Genomic DNA, 27,352 nt, shown 5'->3' on the forward strand with positions numbered 1-27,352 from the left:
CAGTTGGAATTTCAACAGACTTCCCTTTTGTGCCCCTAAATCTGCTCCCAATTGGACAAATCTACAAAGGAGTTTACGGCAGTTGCTCCCAAAGTTGGGGAAGCAAACATGCAAGTGTAGCATCTTGAGATCCTCTTGGAGAAAGATAACCTAGATAGCAAAAATAGCAGAGAGCACATGAATTTTATCAATGTTTTAAAGATAAAAAAACAGAACTTGAATAAATAAAAGCAGCATATTAGTGATAGTGAATACATTTACAGTTGCTCAACAGTTGCTGTTGATTGTTTTGCCATTCTATCATTTTTTTTAACTGATTCTTGCATGCTAAACCAAGAGTTCAGGTCACAGGACTCTTAAATTTTTATTTTGTGGATCAAAAGATGGAAAGTTTGGGAATCATTGTATAATACTTTGCTGGATACTCTCAAATACTCTGAACTTCTTCTGAATAGCTAAATTCCTCATCTTTTCCCCACGTGATGGAAAAACAACCCGACATGAAGAAACACTCGGAAACCTTTTGCTTTAATTTCATGATGAACTCAAAGCTCCAATATTTTTATTTCAGTCTCTACATGAAGGTATGAGATGCTGGGATGAACCTTGGTAAAGAATGGAGTGCAGGGCTGGGCAGCATGCAGTGAAGGAGATACAACATGTTATAACTGTGAGCAGCTCAGAATACAACACTAACCGTATACAGCTGAGCTACTTGGTCCCCTATGGAAGCTTACAGTGAGTATTTACACTGAAGAAAACATGTCGGACAGAAAAACACAGAAACGCACAACAAGTTCAACAACAGCTCAAACATCCCTGAACCATCAGAGGACACACAGTAGGTACATATCAGATTATATCTACATCATTACACTGATGGTCACAGTCCTTAATCAGTTCAGTCATACAGCAAGCAGGACATGATCACAGGCAGGCTTAAAGGGGCCCCTTCTGTTCGGTGTTTTACCTAGCTGACCAATCAGATGGCAGCAAGCATCGAGAAGAGGGCTATTTAAAGATGCTGGAACTGAAAGGGTTTGTTTTGATGAAGAACCAGCAGGTGATGCAGTCCAGGAGCAGAACTGAACCAGAATCAGCCCCCATTAAACCCGCTGCGTTAACAACAGAAAACATTTTACTGAGCTGATGCATCATGCACGAGGCTACATTGGTGAATATATTAACTCTGAATGAATTTCTACAGATGCAGATAAGGATTATTAAATACAAATATGAGAGCTACAGTAAAGACTTTAAAGGGAAATTCAGCAGCAAACTGTGATTTCAGTTCAGTAGATAACAGCTAATAAAGAAACTTCTGGAAAACCTCATTTTTACTTTTTTTTTAAACATTTTGTAATAATAAAACTTAATGCACACACTGCTTGGCTGCTATATATTTAAAATGTTTTTTTTTCTCTAACAGAATTAACTAGCAGCACAGTGTGACAGTTACAGTTACATCTCAAAATGTAGAATATCATTGAAAAGTTACTTGATTTCACAAATGTAAAAAAGTGAGACTATACATTCATCTATACACATATGGATATATTTCAAGCATTTATTTTTGTTCATTTTGAACACTATGATTATTATTACAGCTAATGAAAACCTAAAATTTGGTGCATCAGAAAAGTATATTTGCATTATTCTATCAGAACTGACCAGCAGACAGTCACTGCACAAGAGTTAGCCAAAAAGCACAACTGATTAAGAAACAGTCTGTTCAGAGTGCTGTATCCAGGAACGATAATGCAAAGTGTAGTGGAAGAAAGAAATCTAAGAGGTGGAAAGCCAACAATGATAACCACAGCATTGAAAGGATATAAAACGAAGCTCTTAAAGACGTAAGATGTGATTTTCATGGTCCTGACACACGGATGTTTCTAAGACATGAGTGAAAACCTTGTGTTAAACCACTCTTGAACCAACGTCAGGAGAAAAGGACTGAACTTTGGCTCAGTCCTTTTTTTTTAGATGAAAGAAAATTTTACATTGAATTTGGAAATCAAGGTCCCAGTTTTCAGAGGAAGAGTGCAGAGGAAGACAAGAGACAGAGCCAACAATGCAGATAAGCTGGCGACCTCCTTTGAGAGGCATTAACACTTCAGCAGAACCACAGACTCGTTGTCTCCTTGCCACACCCCACTGAGGCAGCACTTAATGCAAAAAGAGCCCAAACCAAGAATTTGAATAATTTACTGTATCTCTAATAGACTTATGTAGTTTTCAGTAAGTCAACATTACTGTGTATAAAATCCTTTATGCTATTTTTAGTTTAACAGAATTTTGGCTTTTCATTAGCTGTAAGTCATAATAATCAAAATGAACAGAAACAAACACTTTATACACACATAACTGTGTATGAAACAAATATATGGGTTTCACTTTTTTATAGAATAAGCAAACTTCCCAGTGAGATTCTAATTTACTGTGATGAAGATGCAACTTTCTTTCCAAGATCCAGCAAATGAAACGTCAGTTTATAATGTGCAGTCATCCATCAGCAGAAAGAACTGTACAGAGGGAGGTTACAAAATTAGCTGCAGAGTCTTTTAGTGGGAGGGACATGATGACTGACGACTGCAGCAGCTGAACTGGTGGACACATCCTGGAGCTGAAACCAGTAAAGCCAGAGCTCCTTAACCATCACTCCCATAAAAAGTCTTCTTTCATTAAGTCCTGTTCCTCCTGGATGAAAGAACAGCTTCAGTTCTCCAAGAACCAATCTGGCCGTGAAGTTCAGCTCAGTCTACTAGCAGACCCACAGATGCATACATAATGAAGTAAAACAGGAACAGTTTCTCAGAATACACACACATTCACTCACACCAGCATCTAAAAACAGTACAAAGTGTATAAAATACAAAAATAACCAAACAGAACTAAGAAGGCATCTTCAGATCTTAAATAACAGTTGGACACCATTATTAAATGCTAAATGCTGCTAATTTACTGCAAGTGCACATTTAAACAAGTTGATATAGATGAAATGTAAATAAATGTAAATGTAAATATCGCAGCAGGCATTTCTATATAAAACAGCCACAGTCTGCAGAAAAAGTCTCCTGCACCTGCAGAGCTTCTGTTATAAAAAGCTCAAAGAAAACATGAAACTGGACTGAAATCTGTTTCATGTTCTGCTGTTTTTACATATATATTTTAAAAAAGATCTAACTCCTGCTTTAGAAAAATGGACATTAAAAACTTCCTGTTGGAAACCGGTTTGTTTTTTAAACACGATAGAAAATGAGATCTGAAGGATTCACAATTTTAACCTGCCAGACTAAAACTATTTAAAATCACATTAGGCCTAAACTCTAAAGGTTTTGGAATTGATCATCAAGGAGAAGACAATGTTGACGGGGCAAGATAGCAGCTGTTTAAAGGTCCAGTTCACCAAAAAGATTGCATTTGTTCTTCTGTCTTCCGACAACTCTGATGTTTTAATTTTCATTCAGTCCCGCTGTCATCTGAGCCGTAACCTGAACCTGTCTGTTGTTTTCTTCCTCTGTCTTCAGACTTCAGTCCTGCTTCTCTATGGTTCTCTCTAGCCAGTTTTTAAAAGTGTAAATAAAAAAGATTCTCCAGAATCTGTTGACCATCTGATCCAGACTGTAAACAGGTTAAGAAAGTAGCTGCAGATCAACATTTACTGTTTCAGTGAGAATTTCTTAAATAAGTTGCTCTTTGTGCTAAAACTGAACCGCATACACAATATATTACTCTAACTCTGTGCTTAAAGTGCTTAAAGAAATAAAACATTACTGGTTGAAAGCCTCTCTCTTCCCACTAACTTCATCAACAGGGAGGTTTTGATAATTTCTGATGATCATCTATATGATAATCTAATGGGTATTTATGTGTTTGTTGGTTAATTTGTTTAAATCTGATCCAGTTTTATGTCTGAAAATCTGTCCAGAGTGTCAACTTGTCTGCAGGCTCCTTTCGGTGTATTCTGGGTAGAAAACTCAAATACAAGTGTAAATTATGTGCATGTATTTGAGCACACTAGAACATCTTCACTAACACCAGGAAGATAAACTGGTGATCAAGGATCTGATTTACATCAGAAGTCAAAATTTGGATCAGGAAATGACATCACACCCAAATTAACCAGTTCCTCTTTTCGTACAGAAATCTTGAGGGATTTATTATTGTGCTTATTGATTTGGGCCTGGTAAGACACTGAAGATGAGGAAAAATGTGCAAATTAAGACACTTATCAAAGTGGCAACCAAACATTGAAAGTGTGAATGTGACTAATATTTTTTTTACGCTGCTGTTGGACATCAGAGAAAGTGAATCTCTGTATTATCCAACTGTTTAAAATCATCTTTATGATGACATATTTCATTATCATTATAATTATCATTATAATGAAATATGTCTGACCAGCTGTGTGTCCGGTGTGTTGCCATGGTGACAGACCTCAGAAGGAAAATGCTTTAACTCAGGCAGGTCACAACCAGCTGGAAGGCTAATTGAAAAGGGGCTCTACCATGTTGTCTCATATCAGCACCAAGGGTTTTGGATTAGATTTTTTTTTTCTTCTAAAGTAACCTTTCAAAAAGATTCTAGTATGCTTTCAGACACTATTTGTTAAATAGGATATCCAGGGAGACATTTAAAGAACTTGTTTCTGCTTCCAGAGAATAAAAATGCCTAAAAATTACAGGAGAAAATCCTGCAGATTTCGCTCTGTATCTTTTGCATCTGGTTGTCTTTTTTCCTATTTGTTGTAGGATGTAGTGCACAGCGCCCCCTGCTGAGCACACAGAGTAGATTATTCTAGTTCCTGTTTTCCATCTGAAGAGTTTCACAAATAATGCCCTCTAAATGTACAGCATCAGTTCCATCACGTTTGTTCCACCTCAGATGTTTGTTTTTTTTTGTAATCAGAGTAGCTAACTGCAGTTTCCAACAACCAAAGTTAAATTCTTAAAAAAAAAAAAAAGAAAGATCTCCACTGGGAGCAGCAGGCTTCTCAGAACTGGGTCATCCCATCCGGCTCTGAGGTTGTGGTCGCCGTGGTTCCTCCTCCGACCAGAAACACGGCCATGCTGGACTTGGACTGGTTGATTCTAGGCACACCTGCACCGCCTGCTCTGAGTGGACCAGACGACACCTGGACCTGACCGCTGCTGAACTCAAACTCCAGGTCCAGATCCTTATCTGAGGAGACCACCCAGGAGGCTGGACGCCACTTCTTCAGGGTGTACGGCGTTTTCACGCGGCGCTTGATTTTCTCACCTGTGGCGCTCAGACTGCCCTGATCCATCACAGAAACATCATCTGAGGAGAAGAGAGCAGGGGATAAGGAAACAGGAGGAGAAACATGGACTGCTCATAATAACTGAAGTTATTATCTTTGGGTCAAAAGAGGAACGATTTACAGTCGGCACGCAGCTTCAGTTATTACAGCTAGAAACTAGTGAAATCTGGACTCAGATCAGAACCTTGGGAGCCACATAAAGATATTTCCAAAGTCGGCCTCCGAAGTCCCAAAGTCTTCCAGAAAACTGTAAAACAACCGAAACACTGAGTTCCTTTAAATAGAGGCTAAAAATCCACCTGTTTAGAGATGCTTTTGATTCATAATAACTAAAACATTAATATATTTGATGTATTTGCCTGATGATTTTGATGGGCAAAAATGTAATGTTTATTGCTGGTTTCATAATTGGTTACTGTATTATGTTTTCTAGTGTAAAGCACTTTGAACTACCTTCCTGATGAAATGTGCTGTAAATTAACTTGACTTGTTCCTGCATATCTGGAACAAGAACCACAAACTCTGAGAAGTGGGTTTAGTTGGATCTTTGCATTGTTTCATCTCAGAATCTTCTGCACAGAAAGCATGCTGACCCACCTGAGGAGATGCAGGAGGAGGACAGGTCTAGGGAACATGGACGCTCCGGTCTCCTGGTTTTAGTCTGCCTGAGCAACAGACCTGCTGTCTGAGCTTCTGAAGGTTGATTCTGCAGCTCTACAGGTTCTGACGCCAGACTTTCTGCAGGAGCAGGATCCAAATCTTTAGCTTCCAGGTTGGAGATGTCCAGAGGTGGAGCTCCTGTAGCTGTAATTTCTACCAATGATGGCTTCAGAGGAGCTATTGATGCTTCTGAAGCCAAGTTCTGTTCCTGTAGGCCTCCGTCTGTTGGAGTTTTAATTTCTTTCTGACATATTTCAGTATCTGCGGCTTCACTTCTGTCCTCAGGATGGACTGACACCATTTCTAATCCAGAAAGAATAACTGAGCCTGCCGGAGGAGGTTCACTGTTCCTGGTTTCTGGTTTAGGAACACAGACCTCTGCAGGAACATGGAGCTCTGAGCCCAACGGGAGGCGGTTGTTGTTGTTGTTGGAGTTGGATCCTCGTCCTCCTGCTCTGCTCGATGAATCATGATGAGGAGGAGGAGGGTCGCTCTCAGCAGGAAGCTGCTCTCTCTTCAGCAGAGGTTCATGTTCATCAGGACTGAAGTTCAGATTCAGGTTCAGTCGGCTGTCTCCGTCTCCTCCTCCTCCTCTTCGTCCTTCATCCCCCTCATCCTCCTGCGGCCCTGCAGGGTTGGTTCTCCCTCCTCCTCTCGTCTTATTGGTCACCAGGACGGGAACGCCGGAGCTGTAGCTGCTGGAGGCACAGAGGACCTCAGTCCCGTTCGTGGCGCTGCTCCTCATGTTGGTAACCGTGGTGACCAGGTGTGCCTCCACAGATGGGATAACTTGGTTCATCTTAGCCACACCTGTCTCCACCTGGAACAAAGGAGATCCAGGCTTACTGGAGGAGAATGAATCACACAAACCTGGAGAGGAGGTTCACCTGATGTAGAGCTGCATCTAAAAATTATCTTAAATATTTGGAAATATTTATTTTGCAGATCAGCATCTTACTGATTTATGGTGTTAATCGTCAGATTTGCAAATTTGATGAGGTTCTCATCAGGATTCCTGCAGAGACTCAGCCCCATCATCTCTCTCTCTGCTGTCTGGATACTGATGAACCTGACTGGTCCAATCAATTCTCTCTGACCAATGAGATCATAGAGTGTCATACCTGTTGGTGAGTGGACCTGAGCCTTCCCAGCTTCAGTCGGGACTCGCTGGGTTTGGGGAGCAGGTGGAGGCTGGTGGGCCTCTGGCGGACGTTCTGCTGCTTGGGGAGGGGCTGGATGGAGAAGGAAGGTCCTGCTTCTTCCTGATTGGTCACCTGCGAATGAACAGGAACAGGTGTGACAGAGTTCAGTATCAATTCCTCAGGTAGAGAGAAACTGAGAAGTTTTACCTCCACACTGTGATGCAGGTTGGAGGTTTGTGGTGCCGATCCAAACTGCTTCTGAGAATGCTCCATCAGGTTTTCCTGAGAAGTTTCTCTCAGGTTTTTCTGTACCTGCAAACACAGATGTTTACAGATGCTGGCCTTGTGAGGAGGAAGAAGAGAAGCTAAAGACTAAATAAACATAAAACCTGTTTAGGGTCCAGTTTGGAGGCCTCTAGGTCTTCCTCTGTGAGCTGTAGACAGACAGGAATACTGGGTGCAGCGCCCCCTGCAGGACAAGAGTTCTAGTTAAAATTTATCTGGATTAAAGTTTTCTAATTTGAGTGTCAGGGTTCAGTAAGTTACCGTTTAGCTCAGAGACGCTGCAAAGGACAGAGTCTGTCCTCAGGCTGCTGGTGGTGATCACGCTGCAGTCTGAGGAGGCCGAACGAGCTTTAATCTGTAAAAGGAGAGAGAGAGAGAGAGAGTGAATCAGTCAGAATATTTTTGGGTTCATATTTAATGTGTTACCTGTTGAGCTTAACAGGTAAGCTTTGAAATCAACTTTGAAATCAACGCTAACTGTGGAAATCAGACAACTCTTCCTCAAATCAACGGAGAGGCTGTACACCTCGCATCAAGCAGCTCACCCTGGAACGCTCTGGGTGCCAAGCCGAAGCGAACGTCTCACACCGCAGATCCGATGAGGCGACTGACAGGAAGAACCCCTCACCTGGACGAATCAGCGTGGCCGGCTCTGAGCCGAAACCCACCTTCAACCTCAACACCTGCTCCACCAAAGAAAAACAAACAAGCAGCTGCAACCAAAACGGTTCCACCGACCCCGCTCCCAAGGACAGAGCGACCAGCCTGGGCCTCAAAACATTCTGACTCTGTGGGAATCCCACTGAAAAACAGATTTTCTGTACTCCAGCCTGAGCCTCTGAGTGAAACCTCGCTTTCAAACATCAACAATGAGGCAAGACCAACACATCCACCCCCCAAAGCTCCAAAGGACAAAGCGGCTACCAGGAAAACGAAAGGTATGCCAAAAGTGCTTATTGTTGGAGATGAGGCAGTAAATGGAATCAGTCACGTTTGCAATCCCAAGAAAACGAGAGTGATTTCTTTTCCTGGTGACACTGTATCTGATTTAACTCGTAAAGTTCTTTCGCTGACCGCTGATCAGCCAGATATTGAGTCCTTAGTTGTGCATGTTGGAGCCAACGATGTGGCAAAGCAGAAATCTGAGATTCTGAAAAAGGACTTTAATATTCTACTGAACACTATGGGAAAGTTAAAAATGAAGTTATTTCTCAGTGGCCCAATTCCATCACCTCAATGGGGAGACGAAAAACACTCCAGGCTGGACATGATAAACAAATGGCTGATTAAAAGCTGCTCTGCCAGCTCAGTGACCTTCATCGATAACCTCTGGATCTATTGGCAGCGCTTTCACCTCTTTGGAAGAAGCGGACGCAATCTTAATAAACATGGGATAAAGTTGCTCACTGCAAATCTTTTCCACTTTATCAACAAGGACAGCAACGTGATCATCGCTTCAGAAGAACAGGCTCAAGGATTTCTGACTAGGAAGGAACCGTCGGCTTATCAGGCAAAAACAGCTGATATAACATCGACTGGAGACGGAGCGACTAGTTCCCTTCCTCCTTCTCCCCTCCCTCTCTGCTCACCCACTCATTCACAGGATTCACAAGATACACATGGAGAAATGTCTTCTGGACCGGAGTTTCTTAAATTTACAGATGGAATGAATCAACAGGTTGTACTTGGGACGTCTCTTCTTAGCGCTCACGTAGCAGACCTCACTTCATTTAAGCCACCTGACTCTAACGTCCCAGAGGATCCATCACTCTGCGTTTCTGAGGTCTGAGGCCGGGGTCCAGACTTTATCTTTACGCCCTTCTTGCTCCAGAATGTGTCTGGCCCCTCGGCACTGCAGAACAGGACATTACCTGTCCGGATCACTACAAGAAAATTTACAAGAAACAGAAACATTAAATATAGGGGACCTAATTCAAACATCAGACTGTTCCCCTGCCTAAAGGAACCTCAGACTGAAGATTTCTTGGCCTCCAAGTCACTTAAACTAGCTCTTTTAAATACCAGATCTCTCTGTGCTAAAGCTCTATTAATTAATGATTTCATCACTGAGCATAATATTGATGTTATGTTTCTGACAGAAACATGGTTGAATGATAATAATGAATCGATCGTACTAATTGAATCTGCGCCTCCTAACTACAATTTCTTCAGTGAGAATAGAAAACACAAAAAAGGAGGAGGCGTGGCTTCAATATTTAAGAATACCATAAATTGTAGTAAAATCTCTTTGGGTCACTTCACCTCTTTTGAGTATCTTGGAATTGAGGTTAAAGGCCACAAACGAACTTTGACTGTAACTTTATACAAAACTCCAACTTTTGTGGAAAATTTCTTTACTGACTTGAATGAACTTCTATCTCTCATATGTATTGATTATGATTGTTTAATAATTGTTGGTGATTTCAACATTCATGTTGACAACCCCCAAGACAGAGGGGCAAAAAAGCTCGCTAATATTTTAGAGACTTTTGGTCTAACACAACATGTCAAACAAGCAACACACACTCAAGGACACACACTGGACCTGGTTATCAGTAAGGGTGTGAATATTTCCAATGTCTCTGTAACTGATGTCGCCCTGTCGGATCACTTCGCTGTTATCTTTGAAAGTTCTTTATCTTTTAACCCACTTGGACAAACAGCAACCATCACAAAACGTTCTCTCACTGAAAACACAGCAGAAACTTTTAATCAAATCTACTCTTCTTCCTCACCCTTAAGCTGTAATGATGTAGATAAGTTGGTAAATGATTTTCAGTCTAAAGTCTCAGATATTATTGATTCCATTGCCCCAATTAAAATGAAGGTTGTGTCTGGTAAAAAGAAATCTCCATGGAGAAATGCACAAACAGTTAGATCTGCAAGACAACTCTGCCGTAGGGCAGAACGAAAATGGCGTAAAACTCAACTCCACGTTCATTGTGACATCTATAAAGAAAGACTACGTAACTATCATTTAACACTAAAACATGCAAGAGAGGCTTTCTTTGCAGATGTCATAAACAAAAACATTAACAACGCTCGGGCTTTATTTGCAACAGTTGACAGAATCACAAACCCTCCTGTGACGTTACCGCCTGAATTCCAATGTATTGCTGCCTGCAACCAGTTTTCCAGCTTCTTTTCAGAGAAAATTCAAAAAATCAGAGGATTAATCTGTACATCCACTATAAAGTCAGTACCAATGCTGTGCCCAAACAAAACAAATACAGGAAAAATGACCCAATTTCAACTACTTAATTATAAAACCCTACAGGAAATTATAAGTCAAATAAGCTCCAGTTCCTGCTGTCTGGATGTCTTACCCACACATTTCTTTAAGAAAGTCCTGCCTGTTATTGCTGCTGATCTGATCCAAATAGTAAACTCATCGCTCTCGTCAGGCATTTTCCCCCAGGCTCTGAAAACAGCAGTAATCAAACCACTTATAAAAAAGAACAATCTGGACAAATCACTAATGCAGAATTACAGGCCGATCTCCAACCTCCCATTCATCAGCAAAGTTATTGAAAAAGCTGTGTGTAAACAATTAACTAGCTTCCTAACTATAACCAACCTCTTTGACTCCTTCCAGTCTGGTTTTCGTGCTCACCACAGCACAGAGACCGCCCTGGTAAAAGTGTTCAATGACATCCATATAAATACGGACTGTGGCAGAACCACAGTGCTGGTTCTGTTGGATCTCAGTGCAGCTTTTGACACTGTTGACCATGACATATTACTGAATCGACTGGAGAGTTGGGTCGGACTCTCCGGTCCAGTGCTTAACTGGTTTGAATCCTACATAAAGAACAGGGATTTCTTTGTTTCAATTGAAAACTTTTCATCAAAGAGGTCAAAGGTCACATGTGGGGTACCCCAAGGTTCAATCCTAGGACCCCTTTTATTCAATATTTATATGCTCCCACTAGCTCAGGTTATAACAGGAAATAATATTAGCTACCATAACTATGCAGATGACACACAGCTCTACATTACGATGTCACAAGGTGACTCAGAGCCCATCCAATCACTGAACAGATGCTTAGAACAGATAAATGTGTGGATGTGCCAAAACTTTCTCCAGCTGAACAGAAACAAAACTGAAGTTATTATTTTTGGACCTAAAGAGGAACGATCTAGAGTCAATGCACAGCTTCAGTTATTACAACTGAAAACTAGCGATCAGGCCCGAAACCTGGGAGTAGTGATGGACTCTGACCTGAACCTCCAGAGCCACATAAAGACAGTCACAAAGTCGGCCTTCTATCACCTGAAGAACATTTCCAGGATTAAAGGACTAATGTCTCAGCCAGATCTAGAGAAACTCGTCCATGCGTTCATCTTCAGTCGTATTGATTATTGCAACAGCGTCTTCACAGGTCTGTCCAACAAATTAATCAAACAGCTGCAGCTGATCCAGAATGCTGCTGCTCGCGTTCTCAATAAAACCAGGAAGATAGAGCACATAACACCAGTTCTAAAGTCCCTCCACTGGCTCCCTGTAGCTCAAAGAATAGACTTTAAAATACTGTTGTTAGTTTATAAATCACTGAACGGCTTAGCACCACAATACATTAAAGATCTGCTTTTATTGTATCAACCTTCCAGACCTCTCAGGTCTTCCGGTTCTGGTCTGCTCTGCATCCCCAGAACCAGAACCAAACGAGGAGAAGCAGCTTTCAGCATCTATGCACCACGAATTTGGAACAAACTTCCAGAAAACTGTAAAACAGCTGAAACACTGACTTCTTTTAAATCTCAACTGAAAACCCACCTGTTTAGAATTGTATTTGAAATGTAATCAATTACAAATTTATTGATGTAACTTGACTTAATGATTGATTCTATATTGCATTGTGATTCTGTGTTTGTTATGATGTAAAGCACTTTGAAATGCCTTGCTGCTGAAATGTGCTATACAAATAAAATTTGATTGATTGATTGATTGATTGAGCTTCTACCTGTTGCCGCTGCTGGTTGATGCAGTTCCTGTTCTTCTCTCCGACTTCTGCACCACTCACGGCCGTCCTGACAACCGACGCCGAGTGCCCGTCTCCCTGGAGATTTTTAACCACGCCCACTTGGAGATCCTCGATGTAGCAGGAGGCGGAGCCAACTTGAGGAGTCCAGCGGCTGTGAGTCAGATTCCTAAGGAATAGAAAGCAGAATCTCAAGATTGTTTCACGAGTTTATTGCTGTGGTGGGATTGGAGCTATAAATCAGTTGTTAGAGAAGAAAAATTCTGTAATGATGTGAAATTAATATAAACACTAACTAGCCAGCTACTGTTGTCTAAATCATGATAAGTGAAAGGTTTGACTTTTGTTTCAGAATGTAAAAGCAATATGTGGGTGTAAGTCACAAAGGGTTCCTGAACCCAATCCTGAAAAGCTTTTTCCTACAACTTTTCAATGCCTCCCTGTTCCAACACACCTGAATCAAATGAATGGATCACCAGTAGCGACAACAGCAGTGGGAACAAGAAACCAGGGGAAGACAAGTTTTTGAATTGGATAATACAATTTGCAGAGCCAGGTATTGTGACGTTAATAACAGGGACAAATCCATATTAGCCAGCTTAATATGTTGATATTCTGACTTCTGTCAGAGTATAGAAACTGTGAACCATGTTATCTTGGACTGTTGTAAATACTCAGATGAAAGAAAACATCTGCTGGACTAAACAGCAACTCCAGTATCAAGCAATGTGTGTTTGAAGAGCTTATTGGACTGGGGATCCAGTTCATGTAGATGCAAATATTTTATGTCATTTCTGTTGGCAATGGAAGGTTCAAAAACTCATAGGATCTGATACCTACAGGTGGCGGTGATACATCTTTATGGATGTAAACTGTCATAAAACTCCACAGAAGAAGAAGGCATCTACAGAGCTCAATAGCTCAATGACTGAATTGTGATTTCTAGGAACAGAGGAGCTAAATATCTTCCTGTTCCTGTACCTCCTCTGTTCCAGGTGTGATCTTGGTTTCTACCTGTGGTTGTGCAGCGCTGTATGAGGGCTCAGGAGGATGAGGTCAGCCAGGCGTTCCTCAGCACACTGAGCTGTAAGTCGAGCCTCAGCGTCCTGGTCCCAGCAGTCCTCCATGGTCTCCTTCAGAGCCCGCAGAGCCTATAAACACATAAAACTGAGTCGGTGACAAACAGCAACTGCAGGCCATACACAACCAGACAGTTCTAAAACTTTCTCAGGTATCTAATCTGTTTTTGTCATTTTAAACAGAAATAAATCGGATATGATGATGAGCCTTTCAATCCTGAATCCATTCTGTAAGGCAGTGGTGTCAAACTGATTTTAATTTTGGTCCACATTAATATCTTGAATGTTCTTAAAGGGCAGGTAACAGCAAAATGTACTGATAAAATAACCTATTAAGGTATTAAAGTATTATAGCTTCCTCTACATTTGATGAGCACTTCATAAAATAAAATATTTAACATCTTTTCACATTGCAGTTTGACAATGTGCAAAAAACTGATTTGATTTAAGTGATTAAATAGCATTTAATCACTTAAATCAACACGGTTATCTTGAACTCATATTTTTGTGGACCAGATGTTGTTGGCTGGATTTTGGCCTACAGGGCTTCAGTTTGATAAATGTATTGTAAGAGAGACAGCGTTTGGAATATTGACCAGGCTGTTCTCCTTCCAGGCTTCTGGGAATCTGGGTCTGTGTTTCTCTCGGACCACCAGGATCTGCATGTCCTCGAAGCTCGGATGATTCCCGACTTCAACCTGGAACGCCAGCTGGTACTCTGGAACGGCTTCCCCTAAACACACACCAATCCCTCACAGTGAGGCAGTCTGAACACCTGGTGGTCAGAAAGTGCAGGAAGGGTCACGATTTACCTGGGAACAGGTCGCAGCACCTCCTGAAGCTCTCCCAGTACAGCAGACCCAGAGCGTACACGTCCACCTGCTTCAGAGCCGATTCACAGTCTCTGAGGTTCAGCGCTCCTCCCAGAACCTCCGGGGACATGTACCGAACTGTCCCCACCTGCAAACACAGCCCATTAGCTCCGCCCAGTTAACTGACTACACCTTAATCACCTCTCAGGAAAAACCAACAGTCCAGACCTCAGATATGGCCATGGTTTCATCTTCTCCGGGCCGACAGGTTCTGGTTCCAGTCAGCTTCATTGACAAGCCAAAGTCGGCGAGGACACAGGACAGATCGGATCGGACCAAAACATTCCTGCTGGTCAGGTCTCTGTGGGCCACGGGGGGCTTGTACTGGTCTGAGTGGGAACAGACACAACAAGTGAGTTCAGGTCTGAGGATAAAATGATTTATTTTCTAAAGCAAGAATTTTCTAATAAAATCCCACATGACAGATGGGGGATTTTATTTAATTTATCAAAAAATATACAAAATATTCTGTTAGTTTTAGAGAAACTTGTTTCATACGGCAACTTGAAAAGTTCCTGCTGCAATTTAAGGGTTATGCTTTCTTATCCTGATCAAAAAACAGTTTTTGCTTTTACATACAGACAACCAGATAAAAAAAACTGATACGATGATAAAAGCTAAACAAGAGCTGAAACCACAGCAACTCCAGTGGCAAATATCATGTAATATCATGTTTTGACCACTTAATCACCTGCATGTGCTTAGTGCAATCTGCTTTGTGAATCTAGAGTAGATATACACCAACAGAGACAGCAAAGCAGATGGAGGAGATGGTGCTACTCTGTGAAATCTCCCTCCTGAATGTTGTGTGTGAGAATGAATCTTTTCTCCATCTGACGCTGAGCTCCGTTTCATCCAAACTGTCAGAAACACTCTCACACTGACTGATGTCTGTCCCCTTCATTATGAAAACACAGATTGCTTTTCTTCTGACTCCCACACAAACTATATTGCTACCCCTGATGCTCCTTACAGAGATGCATCCGCCAGAGAAAATAGTTCCCAAACCGTCTGTCAGCTCAGTGGAAGCTTTAAAGTGCATCACTGACACATTCCTCCATGATTCGCTGTGATAAGGTCTTCATACCTCCTCTGTAGAGCTCAGTGTGCAGGAAGGCGAGTCCTCTGGTGATACCGTGGGCCATCCTGCAGCAGGTCAGCCAGTCCACAGTATGCACAGACAGGTACTGAGACAGACAGCCCTGAAACAGATCCATACTTTACAAACGTTGCAGGAGACTTTCATTTAGTTTGAGCCTGAAATTCAATTAAAACAGTTTCTCTGCAGCAAACTGACTAAAACAGTCTGAAAAGTCCCTTTCAAACAATTTTTCTATTTATACAAATGATTCTCTCTCAATCTGATATTTTAAAATAACGTGTTTCTTTTAGTTCAGTCCTATGTTGTCAATTCAGGAATTCTCAGGTTGTTTCCAAACAAAAACTTTGTCCCAAACATATTAACTTAAAAAGGTTGAAGCAAAATGTCTCATTAGAAAACAGATTTCATGTCAAATATTGGAGACAGACAGTCTATGGACAGTAACTTCTGATATATATGCAGTCCATAACTTTTTTGGCACTTTTTAAGGCATCAAAGAAAAGTTTTAAAATCTGAAGTCTAGAGTTGTCCAGGATTTATAAGAACTTGATCACTGGTCAACTTTCTACAAGCAGAACTCCAGTGCTACTGGGCAGATTGGATCGCTGTGAGGAAAGGAAAAACTGCCAACTGTCTCTGAACTGTGGCAAAGATTTTTTTTTTTTACTGGATTTGTTCCCAGAAAACAGTAATTCTGATCTCCCTACATGAAAGACTTGTATATTTTTACCAATTAGGGTATCTATTTTTTATTAGTATTATTTTAGAGAAATAAATGTTAGAACTTAGCTGACTCTTGCTAGGTTCAGTACTATTTTTAAAAAAACAATTTAAGGAGTTCGGTTATCCAGTTGTGAAAACTATAATTGTTTTTAGTTCAGCCTTAAGCAGTGTGTGATGAATAACAGATAAATCATAATGAACCTTTTCTAGTTGAAAGAAAAATCAGCTTCAGGAACCACTTAGAGATATGTGTAAGACCAAAAATGAACCACTAGCTGTTGTTACATTTATAGGAAGAGAAGAAGGTTGAAACTGTCTACGCTATTACGCTATTGTCTAAAGCTATTACGGGCTAAATATTTTTATTAATCCAGCATGTAGACTGATCCCCTCTGTTTTAAGTGTTTATAGTTTAATTTCCAGAAGAATTGTTTTCCTTCAAAAGCAACAGATTTCATCTGAGAGTTTGTGTTATGAGTTCATATTTTTGAAAAAAAAACAAAAAACATTTAAGTGTTCCTGTGTTTGTTTTTTACAGTCTGGGTTACAGTTTGTGAACAGAGTTGTTAATGAACGCCTGCCAGTTGTAAAGGAATGCAGAAAAACACCACAGACACGTCACACCGCCTCAGAGTGCAACCAGCACAAAGAGCTGCCATCCTGTTTATATCCAGACCTCCATGCTCTGTTAGTGCTTATGAACAAACATACTGATAACAGTCTGAGAGGGATTTAATGTTGTGGGGACTCAACCTTCCTAAAAGATCAAATCATGAATAATGATTTGCAAATATAATGGTTCAATAAATAACATAAATCAAGTTTGGCCCCATTAAAGTAAAAAAACAAAACAACAACACTTGATTCTAACTGTTTTTAAGTGATTAACATGAATAAAATTTACTTTACAGTTAAGTCTGTTCAGGTTTGATGATTTAAACCATTTTTTAAAAATAAAGGTTGTTTTTATTCACTCTTACGTAACGTGATTTGTGATACTCCTGATAAAACTGGCTTTATACAGATTTGTTTTTAAAACAATTTCCAAGCTGGTTTAGGTTGGGTTTTTGCTCCTAGTCCTGAAAATATGATATTTAAAGAACTGCCCTTAGAATCACATAAAGACACGTATGCGTGTGAGTGCGAGTGTGAGTGTGTGGATGGCGGCTCCAGGCAGGAAACAGACAGGACGGCACCATCTCCCTGCACAAAGACTGGAGGAATGGTGGACCACAGATATGTTGCCATGGGTGGGAATAGAATATCTGAACCACAGCACCCCTAGAGGCTGCAGTGGTTATTGCGTGCCAATAGGATTCATGGAATACAAAATGCAAAAGATATAAGATCAGAGCAGTAATGGTTGGCACCAAACTTTCCACTATTTTCAAACAGGAAAATGTGCCAGCAAGAGACTGGAAGCAGCTTAAAACAAGCAAATTTCTCTGGTTCCAATCTATAGAGTCAATTTAAATGTCTTTTTCTACCTCTTTTCTTTTTCATTGTAACTCCATAAATGACCAGGATTTTGTTAAAAGTACAAACAATAAACAGACCCCATTTTATCCAGTTTTAATTATAGATTTGTATGTGTTTTAGGATGAAAATCTCCTATTTCAACAATAAAATCCAGTTGAATTCTGTGGAGATTTAACAGTTTTTATTGATGTCAATATGAGAACTTAATTTAAATCTAAAGTTTAAACTTTCTGCTATAACTCTGCTTAATGTTCCCCCATATTATGTTTGCTTTTTCAAATGTTCTGGATATATTATTTTTGTTCTTTCATTTGTCTCTAACTTACATGTGGGTAGTACTCCATGAGGATCAGAAACTCTGGTCGCCCATCGGCTGTCGTCTTCTCGTCGGCGGCCAGGTAGCGGGCGATGTTGTCATGCTGCTGCAGCAGCGGCAGTCGGTAGATGGAGCGCTCGTTGGAGAAGTTTGGGTGGTTAGCAGAGCTGAAAACTTTAACAGCAATGCATCGCTCATTCAGAGAGCCACGAAACACCGCTCCATAACGACCTCGACCAATCAGCTGCCAGAGAGGAGGAAGAGGAGGATAATTTAAAATACATATATTTTCTCCAGGGCTGTTAAGGAGTCAGTTTCTACTGTTTTGTGGAAAAGGACAAAAAGAATATTCTGGAAAGTTCTTAATTGATCCCATGAGTAAAATACTGGAGAAATGTTTCAGTTGTTAATGTAGTTTTAAAAATCTTAAAGAACATCTTGACAGAGAGTTTGGAAATTGATCACTATCTGCTCATAACATAATATTTTATACATGGAAAATGTATTGTGTTCTTAAAAAAAAAACTATTCCGCTCACAATAATTGAGAAAAATACCTCCAGCAGTTTCAAGTTATCAAGGTCCACAGCTGAGTCAGAGTTTGCTGCTTCCATTGCATTCACAGCAGACAGACCATGCTTGTGCTTCCCTGGATCCACACAACAGAAGAAGATCAATTATTCATTATTGTTCACCATATGTATCTTCTAAATGTATATGCTAAAATTTTCTAAGACCTATTTGGGGGATTTATTACAGGAATCACATCGGGACACATTTTAGAACTTGAAATTATGAACTCTGAAATATTTTTCTTGCCTGTTTATATTATTGATATGTTTTTTTAAAGTAGTAATACTCAAGATGTTTTTTTCTCCTTGGTGCATCTGCTTCTTAATAACCTTTGCTTTTTTTCATAACAAAAGCATTTTTGTCAAACACTGCAGGATCTGTAATCTGTAATCTCTACATGTTGTTTTCTTCTTTTTGTTTATTATAAAAGATGTTTCAGTGTGTTTACTTTTCATCATCCGGTATCCCAGGAACAGCGCCATGATGAGGAGGGCTGCCATAGCCACAGTTGCCAGGGCAACGAGAGCTGTCTCCTTCGCCGTCATCTGACGATCTGTGGAAGGTGTTCATGTAAGTTCATATAAGACATTATATGCCTTATATGTTTGTCTAACATCTGTCACTTTCTGTGATCTTAGTTTTAGAAGACCGTGAATAAACCAGTGGCCAGAAAACATAAATATGAACATCAGTCTGTGTTTTCAGAGCTGGAGGTAAAATCCATCCAGAATGAGCAGTGGTTAGAAAAATATATTTTTAATTCAGGGATTGTGAAACTTCATATTGAAAGGTTCAAATGTGATTCAAACACAGACAAGGTCAAAGATTTGGACAGCTAATAACAAGCAAACCCTTTTCATTAAATCTGTTTCCAACTTACCAAAAGAAACAAATAAATAAAAAATTGGCTCTTTGTGTTTGCAACTGTGAAACTAAGTCACTCCAATATTTGACAACATAAGCACAAGGAGCCCTCTAATTTACTAGGATTTCTTACTTCAAATGAAAGTGTTATCTTAAACTTGATAAATTTACTGTTTTTCATGCTTCAACAAATAAACAGCCTCTTTATATCCACAAGAATTTTAATAGAAAATTTGGCACTGAAATATTACAGTAGATGCCTGTTAGAACTGGGTCAGAAAAGGACTTTGACAGAAGAACGTTCCACCAGACATTTATTCAAACAAATGAAGTAAAATGTTTCTTTTTAGATCAGAACATGTTTCAGTCAGTAATGACGAACACTGTAACTTGTCTGAATGGAGCTCACCTGTGGGACTGAGGTTGAGGTCGTCCCTCCTCATCGACCTCAGGGTGGGCGTGTCGGCGGTGGGCGGAGCTTCAGTATAATTACTGTTGCAGAGGTCGTGGCTGCAGCAGCAGAAATGGTAGCTGGCTTTCTGCATCTGAGATGGAGCCATAGTCACCAGGATGCAGCGGTCACCATAACACTCCTGGTGGTGGCCCACATACATCCAACAACCTGGAGGGAAACACAACGGTTTATTCAGCTGGACTGTTAAAAATGACTGATCTGTTCTCTTTGTTTCGGTCAAATGTTGAGAGTTTCAGTGGCTGCAGAGTCTCAGTTTTACTGGAAGCTGTGAGCAGATGTGCTGCTGAGTAAACGTTAAACAAATGCAGAGTAACAAAACAATTCCAAAAAAGATAAAAATCTGACATTAAAGTTTCATGTTTTATACCAGATAAAGTCCAGCAGGAGAAGTGGGTCTTTAGTCAAACACTTCTGACAACAGGAACTGGTTAAATGATGGATTACCTCTGCATTACTGCTGCAACAGCTTCTACAGTGCTATGGAAAAGTAATTAACTGCAGTTTCTGAAACAATATGATAAACTTTTTAAGTGATAGAAATTTTATGTGACATAGAGGTCAACACAAAGATGTACAGAATTGTGAAATAAAACAACAATGATGCATACCTTAAAATATTTACGTTTGGAAATAATCGTTCATACTCATTAATCTTAGATAAAACTAAGTGCAACAAATTGTCTTCACAGATCACCATGGCAACAGACATCCACAGGCAAGACCACTGTTTGTTGGCGGGACAGATATTAGTCATGCACATACCAAATCTAGCCTTTATCAAAGATCGACAAGATGAAAGGCAACACTGAAAGAAAATTATGAGAAGTTCAGTTTGTAAATTGACAAGCCATTTAGGAGAAACATTAAATATGTGGAAGAATATCCTCTGGTAAGATGGGACAACTATTTTACTTTTTGTTTGACAGGCAAAATGCCATAACTACACATTACTTTAAACACACTGTCTCTGTTCTGTATTTAGATAGAGGCTGTAAAAGAGACTGTAAAAGAGACTGGGGCAGAGGATTACTTCTAGCAGAACAACAACCCAACAGATGCTCCACCCAGTCTGACTGAGCTTGATTTGCTAAATTAAATTAACAAATGTCTGTTTCTAGATGTGCCAATCTGGTCGGGATCGACCTCAAGAGGCTTACTGCAATAATTTCTGTGAAATTGTCTTGGTATATGTTTTTCAGAACTGAATTGAAACCCATATATGTTCCTTTCTCTTCAGTGTAATGCAATACTTTGTTTAAGTGGTGGAACGCAAGTAAAATTTTTAATCAAGTTAATTTCAGGGTCTTTACTTAATAATTTTAATCAAAAACTACTAGCAACATCTTCTATTCAAAAACCATTTTTGCTGCTAAAGTGTTGAATAAGTAGACAAGCAGCTCCACGATAAAGATATTTATTATTTTTAATCAGGTATTAAGGATATTCCCTCATCAGAGTGGTGCAAAGTGCTATTATACCCATACTCAATAGAAGCAGCTTTGTTGTCCATCACTATTTTTTGCGGATGTTGTTTGCGCGTCAGAATCAAACAAATACAAAGCTTCTGGCTGCCAACTTTGCATGTTAAAATAAATGAAATTAACTAAATAAAAAATTTTGATGCATTAAAATCTATGTAATTAATTAATTGAAATTAATACATTAAACTCCTGGCCTTTCTGTGTTTCTGTCATGCACAATCCAAATAAAATACTTTTGATGTTTGTGGTTGTAACAAAGCAAAATGTGTGAAGGTTTCAGGGATATGAATGTTTGCTGTGTGAGCCAACAGAAACTGAGTGAAATGACCTGGAAGTTCCTAAACGCCAGCAGAGATTTCATGCTGAAATGAAAACAGCTACAGTCGTTCTCTCATTATCTCCTTTGTTTCCTCCACAGGAACACTGGAGCTTCCTGAATGAGAGGAAATCAGATTACTCCATCCCATAATTCCTTTTAATGTGAGTAAACCTGAGGTCAAGACTCCGAGCAGCAGCTAGAAAGACCGTTGAGGTTTGATAGCTTTTTCTTTACTGTCCAGTTAATTTCCACCACTTCTAATAAAGTTATATTTTACATGATATCTTATTTTTGTGATAATAATAACAAACTCTACTCCTGACATGAATAGAGGAGTTTAATCACATTAGGATCATACAGCAGTTGGATCGTCTGCAGCTTCAGAGCAGCAGATTACTTAACTAAGAGTAAGAGGCTTTTTCTCCTGATAAAATTCACCTCTAACTTTTAAAGTCTGAGAAAAAGGAGATGTATATATATATATATGCCTAAACTGTCAGATTAAAATCAGACAAATCATAAAACAATAAGTTTTTTCTTCCTTCTCCCGTCGACAACGCTCAGATCGATCAGGAAACACTGAACAAGATGCTTCAAATCATAAAAACTCAGCAATAAATGACTGTTAATCTAATATTCAGAGGAAATGAAAGTTATGTAAATTGTTCGTTTGTTTTCCAAACTCTGTTTTCTGTTACTGAAAGACAACAACCTGCTGGGTCAACCAGAACAGTTTGGACCAGACCTTTTGGTTCAAACTCTGAATGGAAAAGCGTTCCTGAACGTTCCTGACCTTGGTTCAGCAGCTGCATCTCTCCGTCCGCGAGTCTTTCCCACAATCCATAGCAGCGGGAGCCGCGACTGCAGCGTATCGTGCCGTTCTCCTGAACCTCTCCTCGTAGCTCATTGGTGGAGACAGGCTCCGCCCCCTTCAGGCTGCTGGCAAACGCACAGATTCTCTCCTCTTGGTCCTCCGACTGCAAACCTGTAAACAGAGAACGCTGCCAGTCAGCCATAACATTATGGCTGTTAAAAACAGCTAAGACTAGTTGTTGCTGGTCTTTAGGCTGATCCATGGTTTCCAGACAAAGAAGATAATGCAAAGGTGTTAGAGAACACAGTGCATCATATTGTTGCATATGGCTCTTAAAACCAGTCAGGGTACCCATTCTAACCATTGTTCCCAACTTAACACACCAACAATAAAATGAACGCTGGTGTGCTGAATCACTTCACTTGGAAGCAATGAGTTATGCCAGTTTATGCAGATGTGGCTTTAAGAAGCACCACATACTGAACAGATGTAGTCTCTCTCATAAAAACTGTACTTTCTATGGCAGTGTGCTCTTTCATCAGGATTATCAATCCTACTTACCACAACCAACATAAATTAGAAGCACAAGAACAAATTTAAGACTTACAAAGTTGCTATTGTAAGATGATTTATTTAGGTAATTAAATTTATTAATGTGGTTACATACAGGGTCAGTTATTTACTGATGTTGATCTATGGTTAAGAAATCATGCTGTGCCTCTAAGAGAAGTTGTTTTGTTTCTTCTTCTGTGGTTTTTGTATGGGCTGAAAATCGTTGTTCTATTGGATGAAGGCTAAGTAAAAAGTCTGGATAGACATGCTCTTCTTTTTCATTGTGCTGCTCTGTCTCCACTCACGATCTCCTATTTTGTGGTAACACATGTATTTAACCAACATAGCAGTGTTACAATATTAAGGACCAACAGGAACTTTGACGAACGTCAAACACTCTGAGGCCTCAACGGCTATAAACACTGACAGCATCGGAGAAAGAGTTTGAAGAGCGAGCGGGAACATCGGAGGCCTGAGGCTGTTTTACATCAACATTGTTAATCTGATGATCCAACTACACGTCTCACCGGACACTTTATACGGCGCAACACTTTATACGGAGCAACAATTTATACAGAGCAACAATTCCTACAGAGAACCACTTTAACAGAGACTGAAACTGTCAACTTCATAACCTACTTCTCTGTTCCTGAAGTTATTCCATCAACAAAAACATGATAAAGTTTTACAACTGTCAGAAAAGTAAACTTACAAAACTAACAAGAGCAGCAGAATGAGAAGGATGGGAGAGCAGTGCAGATTTGCAAAAAAATATTGTTATTAGATGAGTTTATTACAGTAAAATGACATAATTCAATGAGAAAAGTACCTTAGAGAACAATGTGTTGTGTTTTACTGCCATCCTGTTGCTAAAACTACAAACTACCACAAACTAAGTAAGGTTCTGTTAAGGTTCCTGGAGGAACATAATCAAGGGTGTGTGTATCAGCTCTCAGTAATTCATCAGAGCTAGCAGAGTCTCAGTGTTTAGTCTGCTGGAAGTCACAATGAGCCGAGGGTGGAGGGTTCTTATCAGCTCCATCTGCTCAACAACAGTACCGGCCCAGACCGCCCGACGTCTTTCTGAACGTCAGGAATCAGGAATAGACAGGAAGTGAGGCGAACATGTTCATCAGGAGCTGCAGGAACTGAACAAACACTTCAGGAATGTGGGCCTGAAGAAAAAAAACGTCCCTGCAGCTTCAGATGCCAAACATCAGGATCTGTTACAGACTGATGTTGAAGTTTGGTACTAAATCAACGTGTCAGTGAGGAAAAACAGCAAAAATCTCACAGGGTCAAAACATGTCAGGGCATGATGGAAACTCATCATCTGATCTGTTTTTACAGGTTTTTATTCAGCAAGAAACAACAAAATCAGTTTAGAAAGAAAAAAATCAGATATTGTCATTATCTAATCTGAGACTGAGTACCAGAACAAACAACAACTGAGATCAGAAAATTTAAAAAAGTTAGTTTATAGGAATTCCTTTAATTCTCTGGAATTAGGGTCAGGCTGGAAAAAAAACTTTTTTTTTTAATTAGAAGAATAAAGTCATAATATTGTGACTGAATAAAGTCAATGAAGGAGTAATTTTGTGAGAATTTCTACATGAAAAATAAAAAATTAAAATGAGAAATGTTGAGCAACTTGTGATGTTGGTATCGGTTTTACAAATAAAGAAATAGTTCATCTTTTAACACATCTGCATCAAATTATTATCAGCACTAGGACTTTGAAATGGTTGTGTTAACGACTGTGTGTACTTTGAAGAAAACACGACATGGATTTGGCCACGTCAGATCCTATTAAAAGCTTTTTTCCTCATTAAAACCAAATTTTACCATTTTGATTCTGATTATATGGCTTCTTTATTCTGATAATGTTATGACTTTATTCTCGTAATTAAAAATATACATCTTAGACTGGATGTGAGGTTAATAGAGCTGTTAGCAGCTGATACAGACTAAACAGTCACGTCAGATTTATAAATGCAGCATGCAGTGAGTTCAGCTCCCAGTTGTTCTGTCTGCTGATGATGAAGATGATGATGATGTGTTGTGCTTCTTACTGACCTCTGATCTCAGCCTGCAGCAGGATAAACACACACACTGTCAGCGCTGAGGCAGCCATGTTGGATCGCTGCAGAAACTGAGCCCACATCACTGATCCTGGATCAGTTTAATCAAGGGGAACCAACAGGATGTTCTCATCTCTGCTGACACTGAAAAATAAGCATTTACTTTATGTACAGACAGGAAACACACTGCTGACAGATCATTTCATTATTTCTACCTTTAAATCTCTTCTCTCCACATCATGTTAAACAGAAAACAGATTAAAATACTTTATATTTAGATTTAAATGGCAAACAGCCGTCCAAGAAATTACTCAAGTAGGAGTGATACTTCATATCAACTTTACTCAAGTAAAATTAAAAAGTAGAACATAATAAAAAATAATTCTAAAAGTACATCTTTCCAAAAAGTTACTCAAGTAAATGTTATTCAATTCAAGTCACTAAAAAGTCTGGCTTTTAAACAAAACTGAACACATTTATTGCCAATCCTTCACATGTATTTTTCTTTAAATATATTTCTAATTTTATTCATTTAGTTTCAAACACTTCCTTTATATAACCCATAAATCAAAAAAGAAATATGATAAATATACAAACAGAAATATAATCTTCTGTTTACCTATGATATTATCACTGATTGCTTAGGAAAGTGGCCCTTCTGCTGTATGAAATCACAACAAATGCATACCGTGCTTATTGGAAATATATACAGTTTTTCTCTCTATTTGGCTGCTTAGGCCCCAGGTTGCCACATGAGGCTGATTATTGATCATCATTCATACAGGCTGTGATTAATAGCTGATTTTCACGGATCTATCCTCCAGATTTTTTTTTCATTACACACACACATACATTTACACGCACATATGACCTCACCCCGTGTGTTTAGGACACACGTGTGTTTCCGGTCAGATGAAGGATGCTCTGATCACCTGATCAGTGAGTCTGCAGGTAGAGCCGATGAAAGGGAGTGGCCCACACGCGCACACAGACCCACAGACACGCGCAGATAGGTCAGACCACCAGAATCGGTTCGTACCGGTGAGGAAGACTCCGCTCAGTCTGCAGAAGGAGATGAAGCCGCCTGTCTGTCTCTGTCTTTATTCTGGCCTGGCTCAGCTCGGCTCGGTTCGGATCAGCTTGCTGGGGTTCGGTTCGGCCTGGTCCGGTATCTCCTTTGCGGCGTTGATCCGGATCCAGCAGCTGGTTTCTGGGACAGGACCAGAAACTGCGCAGGGATGAAGCTGAGCTCCGTTTCTCTGCAGCTGAATCACTCTGTCAAGCTGAGGAAATCACTTCCGGAAGACTTTATCAAAATAAAAGCATCATAGTTACCTCAAGATATTCAGCAGACGCTTCTCGAACAATTTTTAAGATAGTATTTTATTATATGTCCATTATTTTTTTGACAAAAATACATAAATATTTTTCAGAATTTTATTCTACTATAAAACTAGAAGAAGAAAACCTTGAAGGTGTTGAAGCACAGTGATTTTGTTAGTGTAAAACAACAAAACCTTGTGAAATCTTGGAAGAAACTTTCACTGAAATCTATCAAATATTATTGAAAAAAGTCACAACCTTTTTCTTAATTAGTAATCATTTTAAGCATAATCACCCCACTGTGTGATGCACAACGTCAGGGTGCTGCTTTATTATTTAGTTGATGGAAAAATAAAATTTTCTGTTTTTAACCCACAAAAAAACCCATCTTAAATAGCACCAGTTTGTTCAGATCACTGTTCATATGCTTATAACTTGAATAAAACATGCTTAAAATAACAACAAAATGCTTCCTTGTATTAGGATCCTGGGATGTTTTCAGGTTTGTTTGTTTTTTTGTATTTGTTAATCTCTTTCTTTCTTCAGTCTTGTTTCTGTTTTTGTCTCTAATTATTCCTTTTTACTCTAGTTTATGTTTCATGGGTCTAGTTATTCATTAGTGTCAGATTCATTTCCTAGTCCTTTACGTTCTTTCTTTCCGTCCTCAGTCTGCCTCCTGCTTTCCCTCCTCACACCTGCACCTTGTTAGCAATCAGCCCAGATCTTTTGTTCCAGCGGCCACTCCCACACTAAACCCTTCTCCAGCTCAGCAGGCGTTTACCCACTCCTTGCTGATTCTTCATGTTGTTGTTTTGGTCTGGCTCTGTGGGTTTCATGTGATTTTGTAAGTTTTTGTTCTTGCTTTGTTCTTTTTTCATTAAATCTACAAGATGAACTTTATGGCTGAACCTGCTGTATTTGGGTCCACCAACTAACACACATCGTGGCAC

The 27,352-nt window shown here is 39.7% G+C and overlaps 2 protein-coding genes across 3 annotated transcripts in view; both read right to left on the reverse strand.

Annotated features, from left to right (window-relative positions):
- The window catches only part of LOC116723461 (heat shock 70 kDa protein 12A-like), a 276,564-nt gene that overhangs the window by 201,828 nt on the left and 47,384 nt on the right, over positions 1 to 27,352 (reverse strand). The gene's annotated exons all lie outside the window — the stretch shown is intronic.
- On the reverse strand, positions 508 to 26,382 carry LOC116723454 (bone morphogenetic protein receptor type-2-like). Of its 2 annotated transcripts, none has more exons than XM_032568364.1 (19): positions 26,119 to 26,382; positions 25,075 to 25,223; positions 22,426 to 22,617; positions 19,767 to 19,979; positions 18,942 to 19,046; positions 18,478 to 18,569; positions 17,932 to 18,165; positions 15,389 to 15,503; positions 14,470 to 14,630; positions 14,242 to 14,389; positions 14,026 to 14,162; positions 13,365 to 13,501; positions 12,333 to 12,519; positions 7,630 to 7,723; positions 7,473 to 7,552; positions 7,291 to 7,395; positions 7,063 to 7,215; positions 5,879 to 6,761; positions 508 to 5,301 (listed from the first exon to the last, which is right to left on the reverse strand). In XM_032568364.1, the coding sequence occupies exons 2-19, from the start codon at positions 25,160 to 25,162 to the stop codon at positions 4,994 to 4,996; spliced, it is 3,432 nt and encodes a 1,143-aa protein (XP_032424255.1). In that variant the 5' UTR covers positions 25,163 to 25,223; positions 26,119 to 26,382; the 3' UTR covers positions 508 to 4,993. The 2 variants fall into 2 exon arrangements, with proteins under 2 accessions (XP_032424255.1, XP_032424256.1); XM_032568365.1 differs by lacking the exon at positions 26,119 to 26,382 and adding an exon at positions 26,012 to 26,111.

This window comes from Xiphophorus hellerii, chromosome 7, assembly GCF_003331165.1.
Source record: "Xiphophorus hellerii strain 12219 chromosome 7, Xiphophorus_hellerii-4.1, whole genome shotgun sequence".
Taxonomy (NCBI): Eukaryota; Metazoa; Chordata; class Actinopteri; order Cyprinodontiformes; family Poeciliidae; genus Xiphophorus; species Xiphophorus hellerii.

Excerpts from the sequence above, each read along its gene's own strand:
- LOC116723454 (XM_032568364.1), bottom strand. The coding sequence starts at position 25,162 with ATGTGGGCTCAGTTTCTGCAGCGATCCAACATGGCTGCCTCAGCGCTG. Across the intron at positions 14,631-15,388 it reads CACTGAGCTCTACAGAGGAG|ACCAGTACAAGCCCCCCGTG; the intron begins GTATGAAGACCT and ends GTTCCCACTCAG. Across the intron at positions 14,390-14,469 it reads AAACCATGGCCATATCTGAG|GTGGGGACAGTTCGGTACAT; the intron begins GTCTGGACTGTT and ends CTGTGTTTGCAG.